General features: G+C 63.5%; 1 protein-coding gene across 1 annotated transcript; it reads left to right on the forward strand.

Annotated features, from left to right (window-relative positions):
* Positions 1–1,473: 1,473 nt before the first annotated feature.
* Positions 1,474–4,143, forward strand: LOC105545326. Its single transcript, XM_011988229.1, is given in 5 exon segments — positions 1,474–2,667; positions 2,670–2,823; positions 2,905–3,039; positions 3,135–3,166; positions 3,328–4,143. Coding segments are annotated over 5 exon segments (801 nt in total). The 5' UTR covers positions 1,474–2,622; the 3' UTR covers positions 3,763–4,143.
* Positions 4,144–26,157: the final 22,014 nt, after the last annotated feature.

The raw sequence follows: 26,157 nt of genomic DNA on the forward strand, positions 1-26,157 counted from the left end.
ATCATCATGTCCGGGCGGTGGTAGTTGGCGTGTGGAGAGGTACATTTGCCCACAGGTGTTCCCTGTGGCCGTGCATTGCTGGGAGTGAAATTCCAGGACAGCACCACCGGATCCTCCCACAACGGCTGGAGCGGGAGCGAGGGGCCTGGGAAGCCGCTTTGCCCGGCACATTTGTATTTCCGGAGTCTCCCTTGGGTCTTGGGTGCTGTCCCCAATGAGCCCATCTCCCAGCAATGGCACAGAATCGGTTGTAGCTATAGAGACAGAAATGGCTGAGAGGCAGCAGTGGTGACTCACATGACAGTATGAAGGTGACCCAAGGCTGGACTCCACTTTTAGCAAAATGTGGGGATCTGCCTTGGTCTCCTAACTCATGGGAAAGCCTGAGAATTCTCATGCCGTGAAGCTGGGGTTCACCCACGACAAAGTCCGGTGGTCAGTGCTCAGCAGGCAAGCACCCAGCCGTTCCTGGCCGGGCCATAGAAGCAGAGGGTTTGCCGAAGGCGCAGTCAGCCCTTCCACATCCCAGAGGGCCTGCGGGGTGATTGGACCCATGAACTCTGGGTCCCTTGGCCCTGGTGCCCCCCTTCACGGCTTCGACACTCGAGACTTGAGGTGAACCCTATGGACCGCGGGGCCCCAACAACCCTCCCTAGAGGCCAAGGTGGTGACCCGCGGACCCACAGCGGGGTGGCTGGGGGAGTCGAAGCTCTCCAGTCTTCACTCCACTCCCAACCGTGGTGCCCCGCGGGGCCTGGGAGAGTCTGTGAGGCCGCCCACCATTTGTCAGTAGAGTGCGCCCGGGAGCCGAGAGCACGACCGGCAGCATGCCGTCTTCAGACAGGAAAGTGGACGGGAAGGGGACCAGGGTGCCCAGCGGCTGTGGGGACTCTGTCCTGCGGAAGCCGTGGTGACGAGCACAAGCTCGTTCAACTGGATGGGAATCGGCCTGGGGGCTGGCACCGCATCCATCAGGGGGTTTGCGGCACTTCCCTCTGCCCTCAGCACCCCACCCCCACTCTCCAGGAACCACACCCCGTGGACTTCCGGGACCCCTGGAGCAAACGTGAGGTCTGAGCCGTCCGTGGTGTTGGCAGGAAAGGGCTCTGTGTGCCATCCAAGTCCTCAGGGACCCGCAGTCGGCCCCCAGTCATGTGCAAAGTACGTGCAGGGCGCTGGCAGGCAGGGAGCAGCAGGCATGGTGCCCCCTGAGGGAAGACAGCAGTCTGGGAGGGAGAAGTCCTCGACCCTGAGGGAGACGACAGGGGCAATGCCCAGCCCTGTCTCCGGATGCCAAAGGAGGGGTGTGGGGAGGCCGTCTTTGGAGAATTCCAGGATGGGTGCTGGGTGAGAGAGACGTGTGCTGGAACTGTCCAGGGCGGAGGTGGGCCCTGCGGGGGCCCTCGGGAGGGCCCTGCTCTGATTGGCCAGCAGGGCAGGGGCGGGAATTCTGGGCGGGGCCACCCCAGTTAGAAAAAGCCCGGGCTAGGGCCAAGGAGCAGGGTGAGGGAGGGGGTGGGAGGGGTGGGGGGTAACGGGGGAAACTGGGGAAGTGGGGAACCGTGGGGCAACCAGGGGAAGATGGGGTGCTGGAGGAGAGTTTGTGGGAGCCAAGGAGCACCTTGGACATCTGGAGTCTGGCAGGCGTGACGACGGGTGGAGGGGCTAGCTCGGGGCAGGGCTGTGGGGTCTGGGGCCAGAGAGGAGTGTGGAGTAGGCGCCCAGGCATCGTGCAGACGGAGCAACATCAGCTGGGGGCGATGGGCCCGAGCTAGGGCTGGAGAGAAGGGGGAGCCAGACATTCATCCCGGTCACTTTTGGTTACAGGACGTGGCAGCTGGTTGGACGAGGGGAGCTGATGGGCAGGGTTTGATCCCAGGGCCTGGGCAACGGAGGTGTAGCTGGCAGCAGCGGGCAGGTGAGAACCCCATCTGCCGGGCAGGTGAGTCCCTTCCCTCCCCAGGCCTCGCTTCCCCAGCCTTCTGAAAGAAGGAGGTTTAGGGGATCGAGGGCTGGCGGGGAGAAGCAGACACCCTCCCGGCAGAGGGGCAGGATGGGGGCAGGAAAGTTAGAAAAGGTGACATCTTCTCGGGGGGAGCCGAGACTGCGCAAGGCTGGGGGGCTGCGGGCTCATCCCAGGCAGAAAGGGCAAGAGGGCAGGGACGGAGCGCAGGGTGGCCAGCGTAGGGTCCAGCACGTGGGGTGGTACCCCAGGCCCGGGTCAGACAGGGACAAGGCAGGGGACACAAAACAGAGGGGTCCCCAGCTGCCACCTCACCCACCGTAATTCATTTAGTAGCAGGCACAGGGGCAGCTCTGGCAGGGCTTTCTCAGGCCTATGCCGGAGCCTCGAGGGCTGGAGAGCGGGAAGACAGGCAGTGCTCGGGGAGTAGCAGCAGGACGTCACCAGGAGGGCGAAGCGGCCACGGGAGGGGCCCCGGGACATTACGCAGCAAGGAGGCTGCAGGGGCTCGGCCTGCGGGCGCCGTTCCCACGAGGCACTGCGGCCCAGGGTCTGGTGCGGAGAGGGCCCACAGTGGACTTGGTGACACTGTATGCCCTCACCGCTCAGCCCCTGGGGCTGGCTTGGCAGGCAGTACAGCATCCAGGGGAGTCAAGGGCATGGGGCGAGACCAGACTAGGCGAGGCGGGCGGGGCGGAGTGAATGAGAGCTCTCAGGAGGGAGGCTGGCGCAGGCAGGGGTGAGGAGCACAGCAGGCGGCGAGCGGGAGGCACTGGCCTCCAGAGCCCGTGGCCAAGGCGGGCCTCACGGGCGACGACGGAGCCGGGATCGGTGCCTCAGCGTTCGGGCTGGAGACGAGGGTGAGTTTTTTCTCCTCTGCCACCCTGAGCCCCCACCTGCACCTTCCCACACAACTAACACCTCTCTCGTTCTCCCCACAGCCAGGTCTCCAGTCGGGGTGGACGTGCCCACCAGCTGCCGAAGGCCGGGACGCCAGGTCCGGCGGACTTGCCGAGTGGGACATGACATGGTCCGGTGTGACGGCGAGGACAGAAGGGGCGCGTCCGGCCTTCCTGGTAAGCATGTCTGCCCTCCTTGCGTCGGGACGGGGCCCTGCCCAGACCGCCCGGCCGGGCCACCATCTCACTCCCCCGACCTTTGTCTCCTACAGAACACCCTAGGCTGGTGGGGCTGCGGCAAAAAGCGGGTCTGTTTCTTTACTTCTCCCACGGAGTCGGCACACTACAGCTGCCCTCTGGGCTCCCAGAACCCACAACATGAAAGGTACGGGGCCTCCTGCCACACCTGGGGTGGGGGGCACGTGAGAGGAGCTGAGTGGGACCTCACTCCTTCTCCGTCCACAGAATGGTGCTACCCAGCTCAAGCCTGGGCCTTTGAATCCGGACACAAAACCCTCTAGTTGGAATCGAACACGCTGCACTTTACAACCACTGCACTACCTGACTCAGGAATCGGCTCCGGAAGGTGAGCACCAGCGCTCCTTCCGGAAGCCTCCAGCTCCCCGAGCACCCTGCCCCCACCCAACCCACGTGTCGCTCTTTGCAGGTGAAGCTAGAGGAACAAGACCTCATCAACCCAACACCAAAGACGCCATTGGACCAGCAGCGCCCGCAGCACCCACCCCCCACCAGCGACTCCATCTTCATGGCCACCCCCTGCGGCGGACGGTTGACCACCAGCCACCGCGTCATCCCAGAGCTGAGCTCCTCCAGCGGGATGACCCCGTCCCCACCACCTCCCTCTTCTTCTTCTTCATCCTTCTGTCTCTTTGTTTCTGAGCTTTCCTGTCTTTCCTTTCTCTGAGAGATTCAAAGCCTCCCCGACTCTGTTTCCCCCGTCCCTTCTGAATTTAATTTGCACTAAGTCATTTGCACTGGTTGGAGTTGTGGAGACGGCCTTGAGTCTCGGTGCGAGTGTGCGTGAGTGTGAGCCACCTTGGCAAGTGCCCGCCCAGGGCCCGGCCGCCCTTCATCTGGGCTGGGTGACTGGGCGCCGGCTGTGTGCCCGAGGCCTCACTCTGCCCTCGCCTAGTCTGGAAGCTCCAACATCACGGGGCAACCTTCAAGCATTCCATTACGCCCCATCTCGCCCTGTGCCCCTCCCCACCAGGGCTTCAGCAGGAGCCCTGGACTCATCATCAATAAACACTGTTACAGCAACTTGTCTCAGGGACTCTGGAATCTGGGGCTGTGGGCCTGACGTGGGGGAGGCCAGCCTTGGGCAGAGGGGGGCTGGAGGGAGGGGGAGGGGGAGGAGTCCATGAAAATGGGATGGGGGTTCCAGGGTGGAGGACTCGGGGATGGGTGCAGCACAGCACACACCAGGGGTGGGGTGAGCAGAGGGTGTGTGGACATCAGGGGCGCAGGGCAGGCGGTCAGCACGCAGTGATGGGGGTGGAGGGGCTGCAGGACCAGGGGCTCCACAGAGTGGGAGGGCCTGGGCTGGCGGAGGGGGCCTGGGTTCTGAGGCAGGGGTCAGGGACCACCAAGGCACCCCCAAACGAGTGCCTCCTGCCACCCCAAAGTCCCATCAGAATGACACCTTGGTGCTGGCCCCACACTCCTGAGGCTCAGACTAGGTGACTGGGAGAGGGCTGGCCATGCCACTCTGGGAGGCCCACAAGGTGCTCTGGGAGACCCCATCCCAAGAGGGACACGAACCCCTTGCCAGTCCCGTTCCTGCTCCCCTGTTGCTGTGGGTGGGAGCCGGGGCCACGCCGGAGGGACGGCCCCCACCCAAGGAGCCAAGGGGTGGGGGTGGGAGTGGGCAGGTGGCCTTGGGGCGGAGGTCCTAAGGAGGCCAGGGGGCCAGGAGGAAGGCGGAAGGAGTTGAGGGTGGCCACAGAGAGGAGGTGAAGGAGGGGCAGGAGGGCCTAGGGTGAGGGGCTCCCGAGATCTCTCCCTGGGGTCTTGCTGCTGGAGCCCCAAGAACCCTGGCATGCAGGGGTTTGCTTCCCGGGTGCCAAGGCAGCCCACTCACGGGTTCGGGGTCAGCTTCCCCACAGAGGCCAGCGGCCGGCAGCTCCCTCAGCCAGGCCTCCCAGCCCCCAGCCCCTCGCTCTGCAGGCGCTGGGAACACAAGGGGCAGCCCCTGGAAATAAGGGTGGGGTCCCAGCCTCCCCATTCCTTCCCTCCTCCCCCCTGCCTTCCACCCCCATTCCCAGTGCTCAGAGCTGTCAGGAAAATGCCTCCCCGACTGACAAAGAACAGACAGGAAGGCGGTTAGGGACGCCCCTCCCCTACCGGCCCAGCCGCCCTTGGGGTCTTGGTGTCCAGGGCGGAAGAGCAGGGTGGTTACCCACGCCCCTTGGGTCTGGCCTCCCCTCTGCACCCTCTCTTGCCCCGTCCCCATCCAGCTGTGGGCCCTGGGGTCTGTCAGAGACTGAGGGGTTTCCAGGGACACACTTGTGTGCTAAAACCTGGGCGGATGGTCACCCCCCAGGATGCACGTAGACATCCGGTGAGGCAGCTTCTTGAAGCCTCTGGGATGGTGCCTCTGGGACTGGCCGCCATCTCATGGAGGAGGTCAGAGGTCACTGGGGCCAGCCCAGGGTGAGGCCGCATTCATCTTCCTGACCCTACAGGCCAATTTGACTTACCCAAGTGGGTTTTGGCCGGCAGGATGAAGTAGCCCATCCATTACATGTCAGGAGTCAGGTCTATAAACGGCCTTTATTATAAACGCCCAACGCTACAGGAGGTTTACAAAGCGGGGCTCAGGAGATAAAAGCCAGCTACCCCAGGTGGCGGCTGCAGGGCGCAGCAGGCAGCCCCCGGGGTGCCCAGGGTGGCGGGGCAGGGGACCTGTAGGGAGGGGGAGAGGGGCGCCCAGAGAACCTCACCTGGGGAACATGGAAGACTTTGCCCGCTTCCAATCCCTGCCTGGGGAAGGGCGCATGGGAATGGGGCCTCAGGCCTTCGTCACCTGCCTCAGCTCCTAGGGGCTGTCTCCTCCTGGTCACTTGGAGAGAACAGGCATGCTGGTCACATCCACACCTCTGGGCCCAGGAGTGTATGAATGACACGTTTGCTCTGGAGTTTCTACCTGGGAGCTGTATGGGGACAGGGCTTCTCCTTCTCACACCGGATGGGGAAGGGACACAAGCCTCCTGGTGGCCCCCGCCATCTCCCAGCTCTGCCCACGGCTGTGTCCACGCTGGCTTCCCCCTGAGAGCAGAACATGTACACAGGCGCAGTGCCTACCTCTGGGCAGCCCATGTTCCTCTGCTCCCTGCAGCAGAACGGGCTTCCTAGGGCAGTTCCCGGGGTGGTGTCCCCACGGCAGCCCCTGAGTGCCAGAGAGGATCTGGGCCACCGGCCCTGAGACAGGGAAGTAGTGAGGGCAGCATTCTGGGGGCTGAACCTCAGAGTGAGGCAGGCAGGCGGGGAGCCACAGGCCTGGGGGCCCCTGCAGCAGGTGGTCAGCCTCGGAGCCTCCTGCCGCGCCCCGGGGCGGGGGCTGGAAGCCCGCCCAAGCCCCTAGCTCTGAACGACCTGCCAGGTTGGAATGTGTGTTTATCTTTGGCCCAACCCGATTTCCTGCTTTTTAGAAAAGGGGCTTAGAGAGGGTTGTTAGACAGGCTCTGGGCGCCCCGACACCCAAAGGCACTTTCAAAATGCCCCTGCACTGACTTCAGTGTGGAGAAGCAAACAGGGGCTGGAATTTCACTCCCGAACCCCAACATGGGGGTGGCGGGGCTGGGGTGGGGGTTGTGGCTGCCTGCGAAGGTGCTGGGAAATCTGGGGAGGGAGGAACTTCCACCATTCGGGGAGACCCCGAGGGTGCCCAGTCTTCTGGCCACATCCCTGACCCTGTCAGGCGCTGGGGTCTTCACACCTGGACCCTCCACCCACCCAAGTCTCTGTGGCACGTTTAGGTTGAGTGAAGATCAAGTCACCCAGTTAGAGAAGAGGATTCCAGGCGTGTGCTGCTGCTGTGGCCACGCTGGGCCCTCGGTGCACACATCTCCAGGCGAATCCCTGTGGCCCTGAGGGCCGCCGGATGGCCTGTGCAGCCATGCACTCCCGGGGCACAGGACCTCAGCTATCTTGTCACCAAGTGCGTGCATCCACAGCTGTGCGTCTGTGCCTGGGAGTGGGGTCTCCACTTGGCAGGTCTCTGCATGCTGACCAGTTAACCTGCCCGTCCGGGCTGCGGACGGTGTGGGTCCTGTCCGGCCCGGAGATGCTCCGCGGGGCGTGTGTGTGATCGTGGCCCCGTAGTGGGGTGGTGTTCCCTGGAGGGTGGACCCCTGAGCCTGGCTGTGTGTGTCTTGTGCCTTTGTGTGGGTTCGTGTCTTGGCATGAATTCTGTGACCCAGGAGCACGTTTTGAGGCAGGGATTAGGAGCAGCTGGGGATGGGATGGAGGCAGGGCACTTGGTATACCATTGAATGAAGACAGAAAATCCCAACTCTACGAAGGAAGTAAAGTTCTTTAAACAGGGATGAAGCGACGTTTGGGGTCTGACTATGATGCACCCTGGGAAGTCTCAAAGAAAACAGTTGGGGCCCCAAGGAGGGCAGCCCCCTCTCCCCGACCCTGAGCTCCCGGGAAGATAAATGATTTCCTTCTCTCTAGACATGGTGTGGGATCTGAGCACTCAGAGCTAAGGGTGCAGTGGGTCCGGGCGGGGGCCCTCCTCGGCCCTCCCAACATGGGGGCCAGGAGGTCAGCCCCTCAACCGGACCCCAGCTGGGTCTCAGGGAATGGCGTCCCACAGCGGCCCAGCTTGCTCGTGTTTTCAGGCGGGTGTGCCCGTGTGTGTGTGTGTGTGTGCGTGTGAGATGCCTGACAAGCCCCAGAGAGCCAAAGACCTGAGTGGAGATCTTGTGACTTCCCAAAAGGGGGACTGGAAGGTTCAAGAAGGAGCTGTGGTCAGCCTCGCTCTCCCCTGAGGCTGCAGTAACCACACTAGGCGTAGCCCAGGCCTGCGCCCCATCCCTCCTTCCCTCCTCCGCGCCTCTCCTTTCTCCTTCTCCCCGCTCTGCCCCGCTCCCCAGCCTGCTCCTGGTGACACCGTTGGCCCCTTTCCAGGGCTGAGGGAAGCCAGCGGGGGCCCCTTCCTGGAAGACCACCTGCAGGCCGGCTTGCTGGGAAGGGGCTGCAAGGCGGAGGCTCCCGCCCGCCCTGCAGCCGTTTCCTGGAAGCAGTCGCTGTGGGTATTCTGTTCCTTGTCAGCACTGTGCTTGCAAAGAAAGCAGACACTGTGCTCCTTGTCCTTAGGGAGCCCTGCTCCATCACCCAACACCTGGCTGGACACAGGCGGGAGGCCGGGTCCGCGGGGAGCGGCGCGGGGCTGGGGCCGGACCAGTAAACACACACGGGCGCCAGGCGCTGAAGGCTCCTCCTCCTCCTCCTGCCCGGTGCCTCTGCTAACAGGCACGTGCCAAGCCCCTAGGCTGGGAGGCCCAGCAGTGGGTGCACAGCAAGCTCCTGGGAAGGGGATGCAGGGCGGACCCCCAGGGAGAAGGGTTGGCAGGGCTGTAGGAGACACTGACCATGGGCCCCACATTGCAGAAACCTGACTGCCTGGTTGCAAGTCGGGGGAGATGCCAAGGCTCTGAGGCCGCAGGAGCAGGGTGCATGAAGGCTGGCGTGCGGGGAGGCCGCAGAGCAGCATGTACCCCGAAGCCCGGGGGGAGTGGAGACCAGGCCATGGAATCGAGGAGTAGAAAGGTGGCTTGGAGGCCTCAGAACCGGCTGACCTCCAACAGAGAGAGGGGTCAGCCCCGGGGGCAAAGAGGTGCCCAGGGTCCAGCCCTGCCTGGGGGAGCCGCGTATCATAGGCAACCACAGGATATGTAGCCAGCTCTGAGCACACGGACCCATGGGCAGGGCAGGGCAGGGCAGGGGAGACAGACAGGGGAGCAAGGAGCAGAGAGGGGGCCTCGGGCTCTCCCAGGAGGTACATTCTCCCAACAGGAGGAAGAGACGGCCCAGGGGTGACTGTGGAGAGCCATGGTGGCAGCTGGGGTTGTGGCAGATGGAAGAGAGGCTGGCGAGGTGAAGGCTCTGGGGCCCACATGCCTGTGGGAGCGGGCAGGCCCAGGGCTCTCTGCCACTCCCCACTCCCACTTGGCTCACAGGCTGGGCCCAAGGGTGGGGTGGGATGAGTAGGAGATGGGGCCCGGGGGGAAGCAGGGCCCCAAAGGACATTTAGAAAAACCGGTTTATTACGCAGGCGGCATTTAGAGCATGTAGCGTGCATGGCGGCGGCCCTGGGAGCACAGAGAGGCACATGCAGGGCCCCCGAGGGGCTCCCCATTGGCCGGTAGTGACATCACCCCTGTGTCAACACTGTGATGTCTGTACCTCCGGCCAGCCAGGGTTTATGGAGCGAGACTCAGCCCGGCCTGGGCCCTCACTCCCCAGGCCCACACACTAGCCCACTGTTCAGGGTCTGGGGTGGTGGCACAGCCTGGGGGTCCTGGCACCACTGCTCCTCTGCCCACCCCAACTTCCCGGCATGGTGGCTGCCCCCTTTGGGCGTCCCCAGCCAGAGAGCGTGGAGCCTGCAGGCCTGCCCTCCTCCTCCTTGTCCCTCTAGCGAGAAATTTGGAGGTCCTGGGGCTGGGGCACTCACAGCCCTGTGGCACAGGTACATGGGGTCAGGGGGCCCAGAATGGCCTCTGGGAAGGACCTCAGGTGGGCCAGCGGCTCTGGAGGTGCTTCAGGGGTCTGTCTGCACAGGGGCTAGCCCCTCCCAGACCTCTGTGAAGCCAGTACAGGCCTCCCCTCCCTGCCCTGAGCTCTGTCTGGTGCTGCCTGGACTGCACCGTGGGCCACTGGCGAGAGGGCGGACAGGGAAGGGCCACCGTGATGGCTGTTTCTGCCCACCTGGCTGTGCGGGCCTCTCCAAGTAGGGACAACCCTTCTGAGGGCTTGGGGGCACCCTGGGGTTGCCAGAGCCTCCCGGAGCCCTGCGAGCCCCTCGGGGGTCTGGCCTGGTGCCCCCCTCCACGTCCAGGGCAGGCAGTGGCCCAGAACCCCAGCTTCCCAGCAGGCCAGTGTGCAGTGGTGACCCAGGAGGGGCCTCACCTCCACTGAGGGGCCACCAACCTCTGCCAGGCCACAGAGACCCCGAGGAGTCTGAAGGTTGGAGACCCGGGGCTGGGACCAGATGGTACTTTCCCACAGAGCCGCCCCCAGGCCCAGCTGGGGACACGTCCCCCTTCTCTCCAGACACACCCTGCCTGCCACCATGGCACATCGGCCTGGTGGGGTCTCTTAAGTGCTTGCCACTCTGAGGTGACTGTCCCTTTCCAAAGAGGTTTCTGAGGCCCAGGTGGGATGTGTCGGCCTGAGCAGGAGGATCTGGGCCCCCTGGGGGCCGGGGACTGTCTCCTGGGGGAAGGAAGTGCCTGGGAGCATGTGTGCTGACCCGGGACCGTCCAGGGAGGCCCGTCTGTGGGGCAAGCGGGAAGGGAGCTGCTGGAGAGGCTTGGCTGCCCCCGCCCTGCCTCCCATTCCTTAGCTCCATGCCTGTCAACCTCTGTCACCCAGTGAGTGATGTCCAGGGGCCCTGGAAAGGTCACAGCATGTTTGAGCGGGGTGAGAGAGAGGGGAAAGGCGGGGGTGGGGAAAAGGACGTGGAGGAAGCTCTAGGCCCCAGGAAGGAGAAAGGGGTCTGGGAGGGAGGGAGCCCCTGGGGCCGCCAGGAGGGTCCCTGCCTGCTGCTGCCACCCGGAACCCTCTTCTTAGCTAGCTCCCACGGCCCCAGCCTTTCTGGCCTGTGCTCCCCTCCCCCATCCCCAGCCCTCCTGTGCAACCAGGCCTGGGACCCAAACCATCCTGTCCCCTCCTCTGCTCACCCTCCCCATGCCGTGGTCTCCATGGGTCAGAGCTGCAGCCTGGCTCTGCCCTGCCGCGGGTCCCCTCCCCTCATCCCAGGCCTAGAGCCTCCAGTCCCGGTGGCCCCCTGCCCGAGGGTGAACAGCCTCACCCTGGGTCGTGGGACAGAGGGCACGTTCACCAAGAGAGGCTCCCAAGGGACACGTGGCTGTTTGCAGTTCACAGGAAGCATTCGAGATAAGGAGCTTGTTTTCCCAGTGGGCATGGAGCCAGCAGGGGGGCTGTGGGGCAGCCCAGGGTCAAGGCCAGGCTGTGGGGCTGCAGCTGCCTTGGGCCCCACTCCCAGGCCTTTGCGGGAGGTGGGAGGCGGGAGGCGGCAGCTGTACAGCGGCCCCAGGCGAGGCTCTCAGCCCCAGTCGCTCTCCGGGTGGGCAGCCCAAGAGGGTCTGGCTGAGCCTCCCACATCTGGGACTCCATCACCCAACAACTTAAGACTGAATTTCAAGTGTTCTGTGACTTGGGCAGACACAGCCCCTGCCCGAAGGGATTGCCAGCCTAAGACAGTGGGGACAACGTGGGTGGCGGGCGATGGGGGAGACAGACAACAGGACCGAGGGTATGCAGGACACTCATGTCACTCGTGCACACCAATGGGGGGCATAGGAGGCTGGGGAGCAGATAGACTGGGCTGGGCTGGGCGGGAAGGACAGGCAGATGGGATCCCAAGGACATAGAATTTCAGACCTTCTGCCCCCGCACTCTCTGCTGAGCCTAGGAACCTCTGAGCAGCAGGAAGGCCTTGGGTCTAGAGCCTAGAATGGACCCCCACCTCCACCTGCCCAGCCTAGGCCCCCGGCATTGAGGGGTGGTCAGAAAAAGCTACCCAGACTTCCTGTGGGAGGAAGCCACTAAGCAGGATGGACACCATCGCCCACTCCACCCAGCCCTGCCCAGCCTAGCCTTGCTCTGCCCAGCCCTGCCCAGCCCTGCCCTGCCCTGCCCAGTCCAGCCCTGTCCAGTCCAACCCTGCCCTGCCCAGTCCAGCCCTGCCCAGCCATGCCCAGCTCTGCCCTGCCCTGCTCAGTCCAACTCTGCCCAGCCCTGCCCAGTACAGCCCTGCCCGGCCATGCACAGCCCAGCCCTGCCCTGCCCAGCCCTGCCCAGCCCTGCCCTGCCCAGGTCTGCCCAGCCCAGCCCAACATGACTTCTCTGGCTGGAGAGCACTGCCCTGCCCTGCCCAGTTCTGCCAGCTCAGCCCAGCCCTGCCCTGCCCAGCCCAGCCCTGCCCTGCCCTGCCCAGGTCTGCCCAGCCCAGCCCAACATGACTTCTCTGGCTGGAGAGCACAGGCTTGGCCTTAGAAAGAGGCTGGCAAGGAGGGCCGAGGCCACCAGGCCACTGCATGCTCACAGGTCAGACAAGCTCAGAGCCTGCTCCCCTGCCACCCGTCAGAGCTGTCACTGCCAACATGCTGTGGATATACATGGCCTCAGCGCTGCTGGCTCCAGGCTGCCCCCGCCCCAGCTCCCGAGGCCACCCCTCTTATGCCATGAACCCTGTGCCACACCCACCTCTGAGCTGTCCCCACTCCTGCCTCCTGCACCCCCTTGAGCAGCCCGCTGTGTGTTTCATGGGTGTCTCAGCAAGGAAGGGAAGCTCTGCAATCTTGCCAGTCAGGGTGCTGTCGACTGAGTAAATGCCCCTGTGCTGTGCCCGAATGTCCCCATCCTTTTGCAAACGACCGTCGGCCTGCCACCTTCCCAGTGGGTGCCTGCCACCGACCAGGATCCTGCACTCCCATGCGGTGGGAGAGGCAGACCCGGGCTCACCTCAGCCTCCCCACAAGCCAGGGAGAGGGGCTGCCCAATGGCGGGAGGCCCCCGTGGGTCCCAAATGGCAGCTGCCCACACTCCTACCCAGGAACTTTGTCTGTGACGAACAATAAGGAATAAGGAAGGGAGTGAGAAAGAAGGAAGGAAAGGCGGTGGGAGGCGTTGCGGGTGGGGGAGGATGTTTGGAAAGTTCCAGAAAAGAGTCACTTCACCAGAAAGGCCAGAAGCTCCCCGCGCCCCCCAGCGCCTGCTCGGCTCCGAGGTGAAGGGATGGGAGCGTCGAGGCGGGCGTGGGTGCCAGCTGTTCTGCGTGGGTCTGTTTCCTTCAGCTCCTTTCCGGGCCTCGCCCTCCTCTTCCCGCCACACATACACTTTTTTCCTTTTTAAATTGTTTTATTTGGGGCCAGGTGAGGTGGCTCACACCTGTAATCTCAGTATTTTGGGAGGCCAAGGTGGGCAGACAGCTTGAGTCCAGGAGTTGGAGACCAGCCTGAGCAACACAGTGAGACCCCATCTCTACCAAAAACCAGTCAGGCGCAGCGGCAGGCACCTGCATCCCCAGTTCTGTGGGAGGCTGAGGCGAGAGGATCGTGTGAGCCCAGGGTGTTGAGGCTGTAGCAAGCCATGATCGCACCACTGCACTCCAGCCTGGGCAAGAGAGTGACACCCTGTCTCAAAAAAAAAAGAAGTAGAAAAATTTATTTTTAAAAATCGATTTAACACTTGAATGCTACAATTGTCCAAGGAGGAGCAGATAGCCCATGTCAGACAGCCTGAAGCCTGATCGTCTGTGATCAATGGCCCTGCTGCCAGCTGTGTGTGGCAGTTTGGCCTGGCCTGATGCCACTGTCCTTCTTGGCACCAGCTCACAGTCCGTGCCCATAACAGATATGGAGCACCCAAGGAAGGGCAGACCCAGCCCCCACCTGCTCTGGGTCTGAAGATCTCCCAGGAGGTGCCATGGGGTGCCTTGGGCGGGAGGGGCTGGCCGATAGCCTTGAGGAAGTGGCACGGATATGCAGAGAAGGGCATGTCCCAAACTCGGGGGCACTGTGGCCTCCAGCTGCCAGGAGACAGGTGTGCTCTGACCACCAGAACTGCAGGGCTATGACAGCAAGCCGGACTAGGGGAGACATCTCTGCTCAAGTGCATATTTGCCTGATGGCGACTGCTCTCGGGTTCGTGGGTTCCAGGCTCTGCCCCGGTGCCTCATGCAAACGGGTCCCATTCTACAGATGAGGAAACTGAGGCACAGGGTGATTACGGCTGTCCCTGAGCTCCTGCAGCCAGGAAGGTGACACACCAGGATATGCTCCCAGGCTGCCCGCTGGGCTCGGTAACATAGTCTCAACTGCCTTGTGACACTGTGTGTGTCTGTGCTTGTGGGGAAGGCGACCAGAGGCCCCCTTTCCTCCACGCGGTGAGCCTACCAGCAGGGAGACAGTCCTCAGGTGTGAGGATGAGCCTCGTGGTAGGCACAGAGAAACAGGAGGAACTTTCTAGAAGGTGAAGGTTCCCATGGCTGGGACTCTTGGAGAAGGTCAGATCTCTGTCTGTCCACTCCTGCCCACTCCCCAGCACAGACAGAGCGAGCAGGACAGAGGGTTCAAAGTCCCAGGATACTGCAGAGCTCAAAGGAGGGCAGAGAGCACCGCCCCGCCTGGGCGCCGGGGGAAAGGTGGGCGGGGTGCTCAGGGGCCCCTGGCGGTCCTGAAGTTTGCCTCAGAGAGGTGTGGGCTTCTCCTCCCTCCCACACACAGTGTCTCTGAGGACGAACTGCCGTGTGCCCCGCGGGGATGCCACGTCCTGCCGTGTGCCCCGCGGGGATGCCGTGTCCTGGCCCTCGCTGGGCGCCTCTGGGACGAGGTCAGCTGAGCCTGCCGTCCTGACTCAGAAACACCATCTAACTCCCTAAGTCCCTTCTCAGTGAGACGAGGGGTCTTGCACCCACCTCCCAACCCCCACGCACCTGAGGAGGTCCCCGTTCCCCTACTCTCTGGCTCCACCACGTTCCACGCATCCTACCTGAGGGACAGAGGGGACTGTGAGATGATCCTCAAGGCTGGTTTTCCTCTTTCACCCAGGACAGGCCCCAGCAAATTCTCACCTCCAGAGGCCAGGTCTGCCCCGCAGGACTTAGGAAATACAGCCCTACTTCCATCCAGCACACCGACCCAAGAAAGTGCCTCAGAGCCCTGGGGCCTGGGGGGCCTGGCCTTGGTCTCAAGGCGTCAGCTCCACCTGGACAGGAGTGAACTCAAGCCAGGACGCCCCATCTCCACGGCGGAAACGGTGCTGCCGGCTGCTCCCTCCTGGGGACTCTGGGCCTGGAGCTCCTGTGGGAGTTCGGGGGATAGCTGAGTCCCACGGAGGTGCCCCTCTCCTCCCCGCCCAGTGGAGCTTGGGGTGGGGGCAGGCGAAGACAAGGCAGGAAGCATGGGGCATTCCCCCTCCCCACAGCACTGAGAAACCAGGGGAGCATCCAGAAAATGGCGCCCACAGGCACCAGCTTCAGGTGACCCTAGCCCAGCCAAAGACCCAGGGCCAGTGTGTGCCACAAAGCCCGTGCCGGCTTTGCTGCTTTGCCTGCTCCCTCCTGCCTGGGACCACCGTGGCGAGGGGAAGGGAGAGTGGTGGCCCTCTCCTGACTCCTGAGGCCTGTGGTCCAAGCTCCCAGCCCTCAGGCAGGCCAGGGTCTAGACACTGCTGCCCCAGACACACACCCCCAGTCCCAGCCCACAGGCTTCCTGCAGGATCCCTTGGTGCACCTGGGGGCAAAGCACAGTGAGCAGGAGTGCAAAGAAGCTTTGTCGGGAGGGCGGTCCCCACCACCCTTGGACCCCCGGGTGGCCCCTGGGGTCCTGGGATGGACCCTGGGAGGGACGGTGCAGGGGCTGCTTTTTGCTCCAAGAGGACAAAGTGCCACATTGCCTCCGCAGAGGGCTGCCGAGCTGGGAGGACCCACAGTGCAAGGCCGCACAACCCCCCAGGAAGCCTCAGAGCCCTCAGGTTCCAAGCCGAGGCTGTGGGCGGGAACCCCTGTGCGAGCCCTCTGGAAGAAAAACCTCACAGCGCCGGCGGAGGAGGGCCCCACCCGCTCCCAGAGCCCAGCGTGTAAGGGAGGGGTGGTGCCCACATGAGGCCCAGGGAAGGGTTGCGGCTGGGACGCCCCCTCACCGCCCCCAGATATCCCAGGCAGCCCTTCCCTCCACAGAGAGACCCACTGGGCCTGACCCTGCCCTGGGCACAGGGTTGAGCCAGGGACGGCCCGTGGGAGAAAGAAGGCTTCAGGGGCCACTGGCCGGGCCAGGCGGGTCCTTCCCCAGTTCTGGGTGGCAAATGGGGTGAGGCCAGAGCCTTCTGGCCAGAGAAGACACTGGCCTGACTGGTGTGGCACGGGCAGCAAAGGAGGGTCAGAGGCCACTCTGGCCTGGAAGAGTCTCCAGCCACCTGGACGGGGGTGGCCAGGCCTGGTCCCTGCCCCCACTCTCCCAGGGGTCGGGGCAGCCGGGCAGAGCCAGTAAGTGTTTGTTTTCAGATGACATTTGTAAAGAAAAACAGCCCTCCCACTCTGCTTGACCCGGTGTCTGGAATGTGGGGAGGCAAACAGCTGTACCCTTCCCAGACCCTGCACAGCCCCTGGTGGGGGCAGGGCCCTGGTGGGGGCAGGGCCCGGAGGTGCAGCCTGGGGAGGCACCGGCCATCGTGGTCAGGGCGCGGCAGCCAGGCTCTGGGCTCTGTTCCGGGCCTCACTGTGTCCCCGGTGGGGTGCCGCCACCTCCCTCCGAGCCTGGGCCCCGCCGGTCAGACACCCGCAGGGACAGCTTGTCTTGGCTAGCTGGCTACAGCACCTCGCTGGAGTCCAGCAGACACACGCTCCCGTGCGCGCGCCGCGCCCCAGGCCAGCCCTCACGCCACTGCCCCTGTCAGACCCCTGCCTGCGGTGGGCTGCTGTCTGCCTTGGCCTGCCCCAGCTCTCTCCGCGCCCTTGCCTCCAGGGAGTCCCCCTGGAGGACTCCAGCCACCCAAGCTCAGCAGGGCCAGCCCAAGCCCCTGCCCCACCCGGCCTGTGTGAAGGGTCCTCAGTCCCCTGATCCCCCAGACCCTCCAGGCTGGGTCCCTGGGGCTGGGGGAAAGCTGGCTCCAAGGTCCCTGGCCTGGATGATTTCCGGGAGGCCCGTCCCCTGCCACGTGCCTGGTGACCCTTGCTCCTGCCTGGCTGCCCGTGGTCCTCTGTGCGACCCCCACCCCCAGCCCAGGAACTGGACAGGAGACTCTGAATGGACGACAGCAGAGCCATCCGAGGGCTGCCCCTGACCCTGGCCCTGACCCTGCCCTGGAGCCTAGTTTCCAAATCTTGCCTCATGCTTTCGCCAGACCCCCTTGGCCCCTTCCCCTGACCCTGGAGTGCCCCTGGGGCTTCCTGGAAACAGCCCCTCCTTTGCTTACTATTGGGTGCCAGACCTCACCAGCACCGACCACCTGAAGGTGCGGGGACATCCCCCCATTCCCTCTCCTGGGGGTCCCATCGCCAGTTCCCCGTGGGCAGGATATCAGAAGAGTTCTCTGCGCAGGTCCTCCGCCCCTTCAGGCACAGGGGAGGGCGGCTCAGGGACCAGCGGCAGATGTCGGTGCCTGCCCCTGCAGCAGGGTGCCCCGTGCTGAGACAGTGCACACGGGGGACACTCCGGGCCTCGGTCCACTGTCCATGTGGCAAATGAGGTGCTCTGCGGGGCTTCTAAACTCTTCACCCTGGCCTCCCCATGGGTCCCTTCCCTTCTCCTTGGGGGCCCTGGCCCCAGGTCCCCAAGGCCTGGACCTGCCTCTGCCACCCTCAGAGCAAGGATGCGCTGCAGAGGGAAAGGGGCTGCGACTCGGCCCCAGAGCTCCGGCTTCCCGTCTCCCAGCCCACAAAGCACTAAAGTCCCTAGGTCCTGGGACATCAAAGGCCCAGGAAGCTCCTTGTGCTGAGTTAAGCGTAGTGGGGCAGACGCATGTAGCTGGCATTTCTCACATTTACAGCTGCTCTGCTACGGGCTGGGAATCGGCTTCCCCTGCACCCCGGTCATCCCTTGTCCAGAGGGACCCGTGGGAAGGCCAGGGTGAAGAGTTTAGAAGCCCCGCAGAGTACCTCATTTGCCACAGGGAGGGTGGACTGAGGCCCGGAGTGTCCCCTGTGCATGCTGTCTCAGCACGGGGCACCCCGCTGCAGGGGCAGGCACCAACATCTGCCGCTGGTCCCTGAGCCACCCTCCCCTGTGCCTGAAGGCCCAGCACTTCGAGGGCTGCCTGGGCTGAGGACCTTCGCAGAGAACTCTTCTACACCCCACGGAGGAGGCTGAGGGGTAGAGGCAGCTGCGGGAGCCCCAGGGCCACCAAACAGGCACGCCTGCCCCTCTCCTCGGTGGGTGCAGAAAGCTCTTAAATGGTGGAAAAGCAAGGCATGGCCGCCTTTCACAGGCACTGCTCAGAAGGTTCCAGAAGGAGACAATGGCATGGAGGGAGCAGGGCCCAGGCTGGTGGGGGCGCAGGGATGAGGCCAGTGAAGGCCACGGGTCAGGGGGGGCGGTGCCCAGAAGCCAACGACCCCATCCTTATCGCCTGTGTCTCTCTGCACACAGCGTCTCGTCTGCAAAGTTAGCTGAGCAAACGCCAGGAGCCAAGGGTCGAGGCAACGCCATCCGTGGGGCCACTCCACACCCCCTCTGCCGGCCCCACCAAGACCTGCTTTCTTGGTTGAAATCCAACTCACAGTCTGCCCCCGGGGGCCCAGCAGCCCTGCCCACTGGAACAGCTGCACCCACAGTGCCCAGCTTCCCAGGGCGACAGGGGCTGGGTGAGCCTTCCTGTCCCCACTGGAGTATGGCCGGAGTGATTTTCTGCTTCTGCTGCAGACCATCCCGGGCCTGGTGGGAGCAGCTGTAATCGCATTATCCCATTATGCCTCCACCGGGCACTGGGATGGGGACAGGGCTGCAGGATACGACTCCATTTACCTATCGCTAGTGGAGCCCTGGGGGCTCTCCTAGGTCCATGGGGAGGAGTGGCCATCTCTTTAGGCCCAGGGACCCCAGGACAGGGGTAGAAAAGCACAGGAGAATTAAGGAGTTAAGGCCAGAAAGGGCCAGTCCGGCCAAGTGGAGCAAAGCTGTACACCGGTGGCCAGGGCATGACTGAGGGGCTGTGTGGGGAACAGAGGAGGCGCCTCGAGCCCCCCGGCCACTCCGAGCAGCTGCTTATCTTACCCAGGCCCATGCCCGTGATGAGCTGTGTGACTACCTCCAAGATCAGTCAGGAGGCTCAGCCCGGGGGCCTGCGCAGCGGTTGGGAGGCTCGGCCCGGGGGCCTGCGCAGTGGTCGGGAGGCTCGGCCCAGGGACCATGCAGACCTAACAGCTCCAGCCCCGAGGCAGGGCAGTTGTGCTCCAGAGGGCTCCCACGGCCACGCTGTTCCTCCCAGGTGGACACCCTCGTGGCACGTACACCCCTGCTCTCAGCCCTCTCCTTCACTGGATGGAGAGACTCAGGACCCCCAGAGGTGGGTGGCGGGCAGAGGAGGTGGAGCTGGTCTGAGATGCAAGAGGTGGCCCATGGATTCTAGGAGCAACCGGCGACTTCCGAGGTCCCCCACCCACTCAACACACGTTCCCAAACCCCATTTTACAGATGAGGATGAGAGGCCCAGCACAGGGGCCCATGTCTCTGTCACCAGGCAAGGTCGGGGGGATCTAGGGCCAGAATCTGGCTTCCCGCTCCGGCCGGGGGTCAGAGGTCTCCGGTTGGCAGCCGAGGCCAGCGGGACACAGGCTGAGGGATGGGGACAGCTGCTTTCTCGGCACAGACAAGGCTCCCCTCCTCATGCTGCAGACCCCGGCTGCCCCATCAGTCACGGCCCACCCAGGACCGTGCAATCATCCCCCACTTCTCCTAATCCTCCTGCCAGCTTCTTCCCAAGAGTCCAAGCAGTTGGATGCATTTTCTAAATTCTCAGGCCACTGCTGTTTCCTCCTCAAATTCCTTGCCCCCCACCCGCGGCCCCCTCCCAGCCATGGGAAAGGACTGCTGCGGCCTCCCCACAGGCCCATGAACGGGCGGGGCTGCGTCCAGGCAGCTGTGAGTACTGGGACCCAGGGGTAAGAGCCCCGATTACAGAGGCGTCATGGGAAAGCGGCGAGGGGAGGCCACCCAGAGCCCCCACCACAGCCCCGGTCCACGCCCTCCCTGGATCTCTGGCCCTGGAGAGAATCAGATGGGACCCCCAGCAGCAGTCACTTGAGCCCCCCTGCCACTGGCTCTGCTGAGGATGCCCATTGGGCCATGCTGTGGCCACCTGGCTTGGAATGTGGGCACCAAGGTATCGGCCCAGATTCCTACCCATCAGGGCACCAGCATAGGGCCGAGCCAGTGCCACAGAGCCCCCGGGCTGCACGGACATGTCCTGCACGTACCACAGACCGGGAGGGAGGGGTGCTGCCCAGGGCTCTGTGCCCTCCCGGAAGGGGCTACAGTGGGGCTGATTGTCAGGTGGTGGCTCTGACGCAGGAGAGGACAGATGGATAGAGCCCGAGGGCAGCCTGGCCAGGTGCACACAGTGGTGGCTATGACGCCTTCTCCCACGGCTGTCGCTCTGGGTCCAGGAGTGATGATCTCCAGGCTCCAGAGAACTAGAAACAGCCGGCAGGCTCGCTGCTGATAACCGGGCCTTCTCCACCTGGTGGGGAGTGATGAGGCAAGACCGGATGGCGGGCCCCAGGCCTCCCCTCTCCTGGGACGGCCAGCTCTCCTCGCCTGTGCACGTCTCAATACGTCCATGATTACGCAACCAGCCCTTATCGCTGGATGTGAAGATCTGGAGGCCAGGCGGGGCCCTGAGGCCACAGCCTTCCCGCATGGGTGAGCGGTGAGCTGTGCAATTAGCCCTCAGGCCATCCTCACCAGGCCCTGCCTTTGTTCCTCCACCTGCCAGGCAACATCCGCTGGCGGTCTCCCACAGCCTGGCCAGCCTGCTCTTTCTCCCTCCACTCTGACCCCTTCCTCCTCGGGGCCCTGACATGCGGCTGTCTGGCACCCATTTTCAACTACTCTTTTCTTTCTTTTGAGTTTCACTCTTGTTGCCCAGGCTGGAGTGCAACGGCACGATTTCGGCTCACTGCAACCTCTGCCTCCCAGGTTCAAGCGGTTCTCCTGCCTCAGTCTCCTGAGTAGCTGGGATTAGAGGCATGCACCACCACGCTCAGCTAATTTTGTATTTTTTGCAGAGACAGGGTTTCACCATATTGGTCAGACTGGTCTTGAACTCCTGACCTCAGGTGATCTGCCCGCCTCGGCCTCCCAAAATGCTGGAATTACAAGCGTGAGTCACCGCACCCGGCCTTCTTTTCTTTTTTCCTGCCCTCAACTATCCTTTTCATCAAAGAATTGAGAATTCTCTCCCCTGCCTGCCAGGATGGAACCCAAAACCACATAGCCAGTGGGCCTGTCCGAGCTGCGGCCCTGCGCCTGTCCCCGACAAGTCACCCTCCGTTTTCCATTCCATCATCCTCTCTCTGCACCTCAAGCACCGTGACCCCTCTCCTGCCTGACTGACCTCTCTGTCTCCAAAGGAGACCCTTTCTTGTGCCTTCCCGCCCTCTCCAGGCCCGCTGTCTGCCTGGGGGCTGCCCTGGGGGCTGCCCTGGTGGCTGCGCTGTGTCTCCCACTGCTGTCCACACGTGCTGCCTGCTCTGTGCCTCAGAGGCACTGGAGCTCATGTGCTCCGGGCGGGTGGCCTTCGAACACTGTGAGTCCCCACATCTTGCCCCTGGAGGCCACAGTTGCCCTGGGCCAAAGCTGGGCCGCTTGCTCTGCAGGGACCAAGGGCAGGGCTGCCTCGAGGGCTTCGGGGCAGGAGAGAGGGAGCGAATCTCCTGGAGGCAGATGAGGACCACTGTCAGGGAGGCTGCAGGCCTTGAACCCCTCCCAGAGAGCCAGTGGAAGGATGTTGCCTGGTGGATGGGAGATGGCAGACGGGTGCTCTGGGGGCTCCTCCCTCCCTATAGCACCTTGGACATGTTTTGTTTTATCATGGTGAAAATACGTAACAAAACTAGCCACTTTAACCATTGAGCCATTTTAGCCATTGAGCCACTGAGACATTTGAGCCATTCAGCCATTTTAGCCACTGAGCCACTGGGCGCACACATCAGTGGCACTCAGTGCTTTCTCACTGCCGCGCAGCCATCGCCACCGTCCACCTCGGAACTCCTCCCTCTCCCAAACTGAAGCTCCCTGAAGGTGCCCAGCCGACGTGCCAGCCTCCTTGCCAGCAGACGAGATGGGGAGGCAGCCCTGCTCAAGCAAGGAGGCAGAAGTCTTGACTGTTCTCCCTGTGGTCCCACGGGGAGCACCTGCAGCAGGGCCCTGGCTGGACAGACGGCCACGAGGGGTGTGGTGTAGTGATCGCGTGCCCTGGCCTGGGCAAGAGAGTGGCGCCCTTGGCCTGCCCAGCCCCTGCCCTGCAGCCCGCCTGACAGCCGAGGGGAGCTTCACCTTCCAGCCTCTGGCTGTCATTAGCTGCTCCCGACGGGAGGTGGGACGGGCAGGGGAGACTCGTCCCCGCAGCCAGTGAGGATCCAGGCTCACGTGGGACCACCTGGACCTCATTATTCTTAAGTGGTCCAGTCTGAAAGTTTGAGAAGAGGGGAGAAAAAAACTGCCAATCCCCAGGTCTGGAGAGCCCCACCCCCTCTTCCAGCCATCACTGAAGCCCTGGGGGCTTCAGCCACAATGGAGAGCTGAACCGGGCCCACCCCAGGGCCCAGGAGGGGCATCTGCAGCGGGTTCGGCCCCAGAAGGACTTGGAGCTCAGGCAAGTCAAAGGGAGTTCAGAGCTTAGGAGGGGTGAGAGGTCAGACTCTGGTCCTTTCTCATCAGGCGGGGTCCCTCTGTCCTTCCAGAAGGTCACCTGGGGTGTCTACAGTCAGGGCCAGTCTGACAGGTGGGATGGTGCTTCCCAGCAACCCCACCTAGGGGAGAACCCTGCTGCCTCTCCCTGCTCTCCACCTCCGGCACAGGCCCCGGGAAGCCTCCAGCTGATGACAACGCTGAGTAGACTCTGGGGCCAGCATCTCAAGGCACCCAGGACCCCAGAACATCCAGCCACACCCCAGGCTATGAAGAGGGGGAGCTCCGGGGAGGCTGGGGTGCCTTCAAGGTGCATCCTAGCAACATCCTCGACCTGCAAGAGGGACACTTGGTCTCAGCATGGGGAGGATGTGCTCAGACCCCATGGATAGGATTTGCTCAGACCCCATGGGGAGGACATGCTCAGACCCCAGGCAGGCATCCTGAGTGTGCCTCGCCTGGATCCCAGGCTGGTAGCTCCTACCTCTCGCAGAGCAGCAGAGGCTGGCAAGAGGGACTCAGTGTCCTGGCTGGGGGCAGAGGGCCCTGCATGGCTCTGGGGTCCTGACCCAATCCTGCATTTCCACAGAGAGCTGCCTCAGCACCCATACTGAGGGTCCGTGCACCCCCTGGTGTATTGGGGACCCTTCCCCCACCCCACCCCCCATCGCCACTGGGACATCGGAATGTGCAGGATGGCTGTGAGGGGAGAGGCAGGCCTGGGGCGCGGCGGGCAGGGCTGGACGGGACTGGGGATCTGTAGGAGGCTGGCCAGGCAGATGGGATGTGTCTGGACCCTTAGCATCATCACCTCTGTGTTTTGACCACCGAGCAAATATACCCTAAATGAAGCACGAATTCGCCAAGGGGATAGTCAACTCTGTCCTTTCTTCTTAATCCCTCTGGCTTAGGGTTTCCCAGCCTGGACAGCCTGTCTGAGGGGAAGGCTGTCCAAGGGCACACGGGCATCCGTCTGGGGACATTCAGGCAGTGATCAATCCCCGGCCGCCCTGGTGTGTGCCCAGCACTGTGGGCCTTTTCCCAGCCAGCTAGTGGGGGAGCGGCCGCTGTGGCTCCCTGAGTCTTAGTGAGATGGTCAAGGATGGGACAAAGACGGAGACCCACATGCGGCCGCATCCATGGGCAGAGGAGGCGGAATACAGGACAGCTCTGCCATCCCCTCAGCCGAACCATGAAAAGCAACCCTGTCCCCTAAGGCCCCAGTGCCCACCTGGAGGCCACCATGAGCTGGAGCCCAGCACAGCCGCCACCACCACGTCTTGGCTGTCCAGCTCAGGACAGGTCAGTTCCAAGGCGTCCAGGCTGGAGCTCTGGGGGTGGAACAGCATAGCTCCTGAAGAGTCACTTGTCCAGCCCTGGCCGTGGAGGGACAGGTGAGAGCCCACCGAGGGCTCTGAGGACTCCAGGAGGGACCAGCTGAGGACACCGGTGGGGGTGATGCCTCCCCCTTCAATGGCCGTTCGCAGGAGGCAATCCCAGAGCCCCGCTCCGTGGGCCACCAAGTACCCGGAGCCTCATTTAGAAATGGCCATCCCTCCCCACTGGCCCCGGCTGGGATCCTGGTGCTCCAAGAGTCCTGCTGTGGTCCCAGGGAGGAGCAAATCCCCTCCCAATCAGGAAGCATCCTCAACCCCATCTAATTCCAGACGCTGCCTCCCACCTTGGCTTTCCGAGATGGCGAACAGAGCCGGCCCCTGCCCAAGGCCCCGGAGCCCAGGAGGGCGCCCCTCCGAGCAGACAAGCTCGCCCCTGCTCCCAGGACGAGCAAGCCCCTGCCGAGGCTCTGCTGCTGCTAATTGGCCCTTGGGATAAGCAGACCTGTCCAGGAAAGGACCCCCTGATCTCCCAGCCCCAACCCCATCTGGCTGGGAGTTCTGACTTAAGCAAATAATCCGTCCAGGGAATTGAAGGCTCAACAGAATCGCCCGCTAGGGATCCGGTCTCGGTTCCTCCACCCTCCTCCTGCCACCTCCACCTGGGCGCTTGAGATCAACAGCAAGGCTTTGCAGTCGTGAGAGCTTCCCTCAGATGCCCTCCAGCCTCAACCCAGAGGAGATGGGTGCCTGGGCCGTGACCCCTCACACAAGAGGACCAAGCCCAGAGAGGAGACGGGGAGCCATTGGCCCAGACAGCTGGGGTCTGCGATGGACTCAGTGAGGTCCGGCCCTCCTCACTCCAAGGGGAGCTGGGAGCCGACCCGGTGAGGGAGGACATCCTGGGAAAATGATAGGAATCAGGGAATGGCCCTGGGGCTCCAGACCTCTTCTGATGGAGTTATTCAAGGCCCCTTGGCAGGGCTGGGCATCCTCTGGACCCTCGGGGGATAAGGTCCCCTCACTCCACCACAGAGTAGCATCTGGGCACCTACCTCCTGGCCATGGGCAGAGCAAAACTCTCTCCTGGACCCCAGTGCCCAGAGCCCTGGCCTTGAGAAGTAGCTGTGTGTCCTCAAGAGCCGCCCCAGACTGCCCCCCACCACCTTGCAGGCAGCTCACCCTCCCACCCCACCAGCTGCAGGGTGCGAACGCGAGTCTTTTACATCCCCAAATGCTCCTTCCGCGCCTGCTTCAGGAGGGCAGTCCTGCCTGCTCACAGCCCAGCCCTGCCCAAACTCCTGGCCAGGGGACGCACGGGCATTAGAACATGGCATCCTGGTTCTGTTCTATGTTCAGGAAGATGACACCCATTCGGCTGAGGGGATGGCAGAGCCCCTCTCCCCACAGCCCCCTCTGCAAGTGCAGCTCTCCTTTCCTCTCCCCGCATGCCTCTTCCCGAGGGCGGCCCCCTCTCTCCATCAGGATCACCCTTCCTGGGCCTCCGGGGTGCACTGTTTTCCCCAAGCCCTCCCTTCCTCCCTCAGGGTCAGGCCCTTTCCTCCAGGCCCCTCTCTGTCTCCTGGTCTCTGCCCTCTCCCAAAACTCATCCTATTTCTCTACATGTCTACCTGGTTCCCCACCCGTCTCCATTCTCCCAGTCTCCCGCCTGCCAGGCTGGCCCTGGCCCCAGCCACTTGGCAGCCTCCTTCTCCTCCCAGAACCTTCTCTTTCCTTCCTGGTCCCATCTCAAACTGCAGCAAGCTGGTCAGAAGGTGAGACCAGGCTGGGAGGAGCTCTGGGCCATGGAGATGGTGGCCGGGGGAGGTGTGGGAGGTGGAAGGACAGGTGGGCCAGGTGGGGAGCAAGGTGTCCTGCCATGGGAAGGGCTGGAGGAAACATTGTATCCAGGGATGGTCAGAGTTCGCCTGGAGGCCCTGAAGGTCTTGCTTTTAGAGCCGGGCGGAGCTGCCGTGTGGCCAAGCCAAGCCAGTGGCCCCATCCCGGGGCCTGGGCTCCTGGCGTCTGCCCTGGAGCCCACCATGTTGCAGTACTGAGTGGCCGTGCATTGCTGCTCTCTTCACTGTATGACCGGGGGTTCCCTCTGTGCCCCTCAAAGCCCCATCTGGCCTGGACTTTGGGTCTGCAGCTGGCGCATGAGAATCTTCCCACAAGGCAGCGTAGGGGGACTGGGGAGCCGACACCAAGGATGCCAAGGTCTTACTTGAGTAGAAGACTTCCATCCTGAGCGATCCTGCTGGCCAGTCCTCCGGATCCAGCCCTCTCGGGGCTGTGGCCACCCCCAGGGTTCCAGGCGGGTCTGGGGTCCCTGGTCC

This window comes from Mandrillus leucophaeus, unplaced genomic scaffold (assembly GCF_000951045.1).
Source record: "Mandrillus leucophaeus isolate KB7577 unplaced genomic scaffold, Mleu.le_1.0 Scaffold325, whole genome shotgun sequence".
NCBI classification, from domain to species: domain Eukaryota; kingdom Metazoa; phylum Chordata; class Mammalia; order Primates; family Cercopithecidae; genus Mandrillus; species Mandrillus leucophaeus.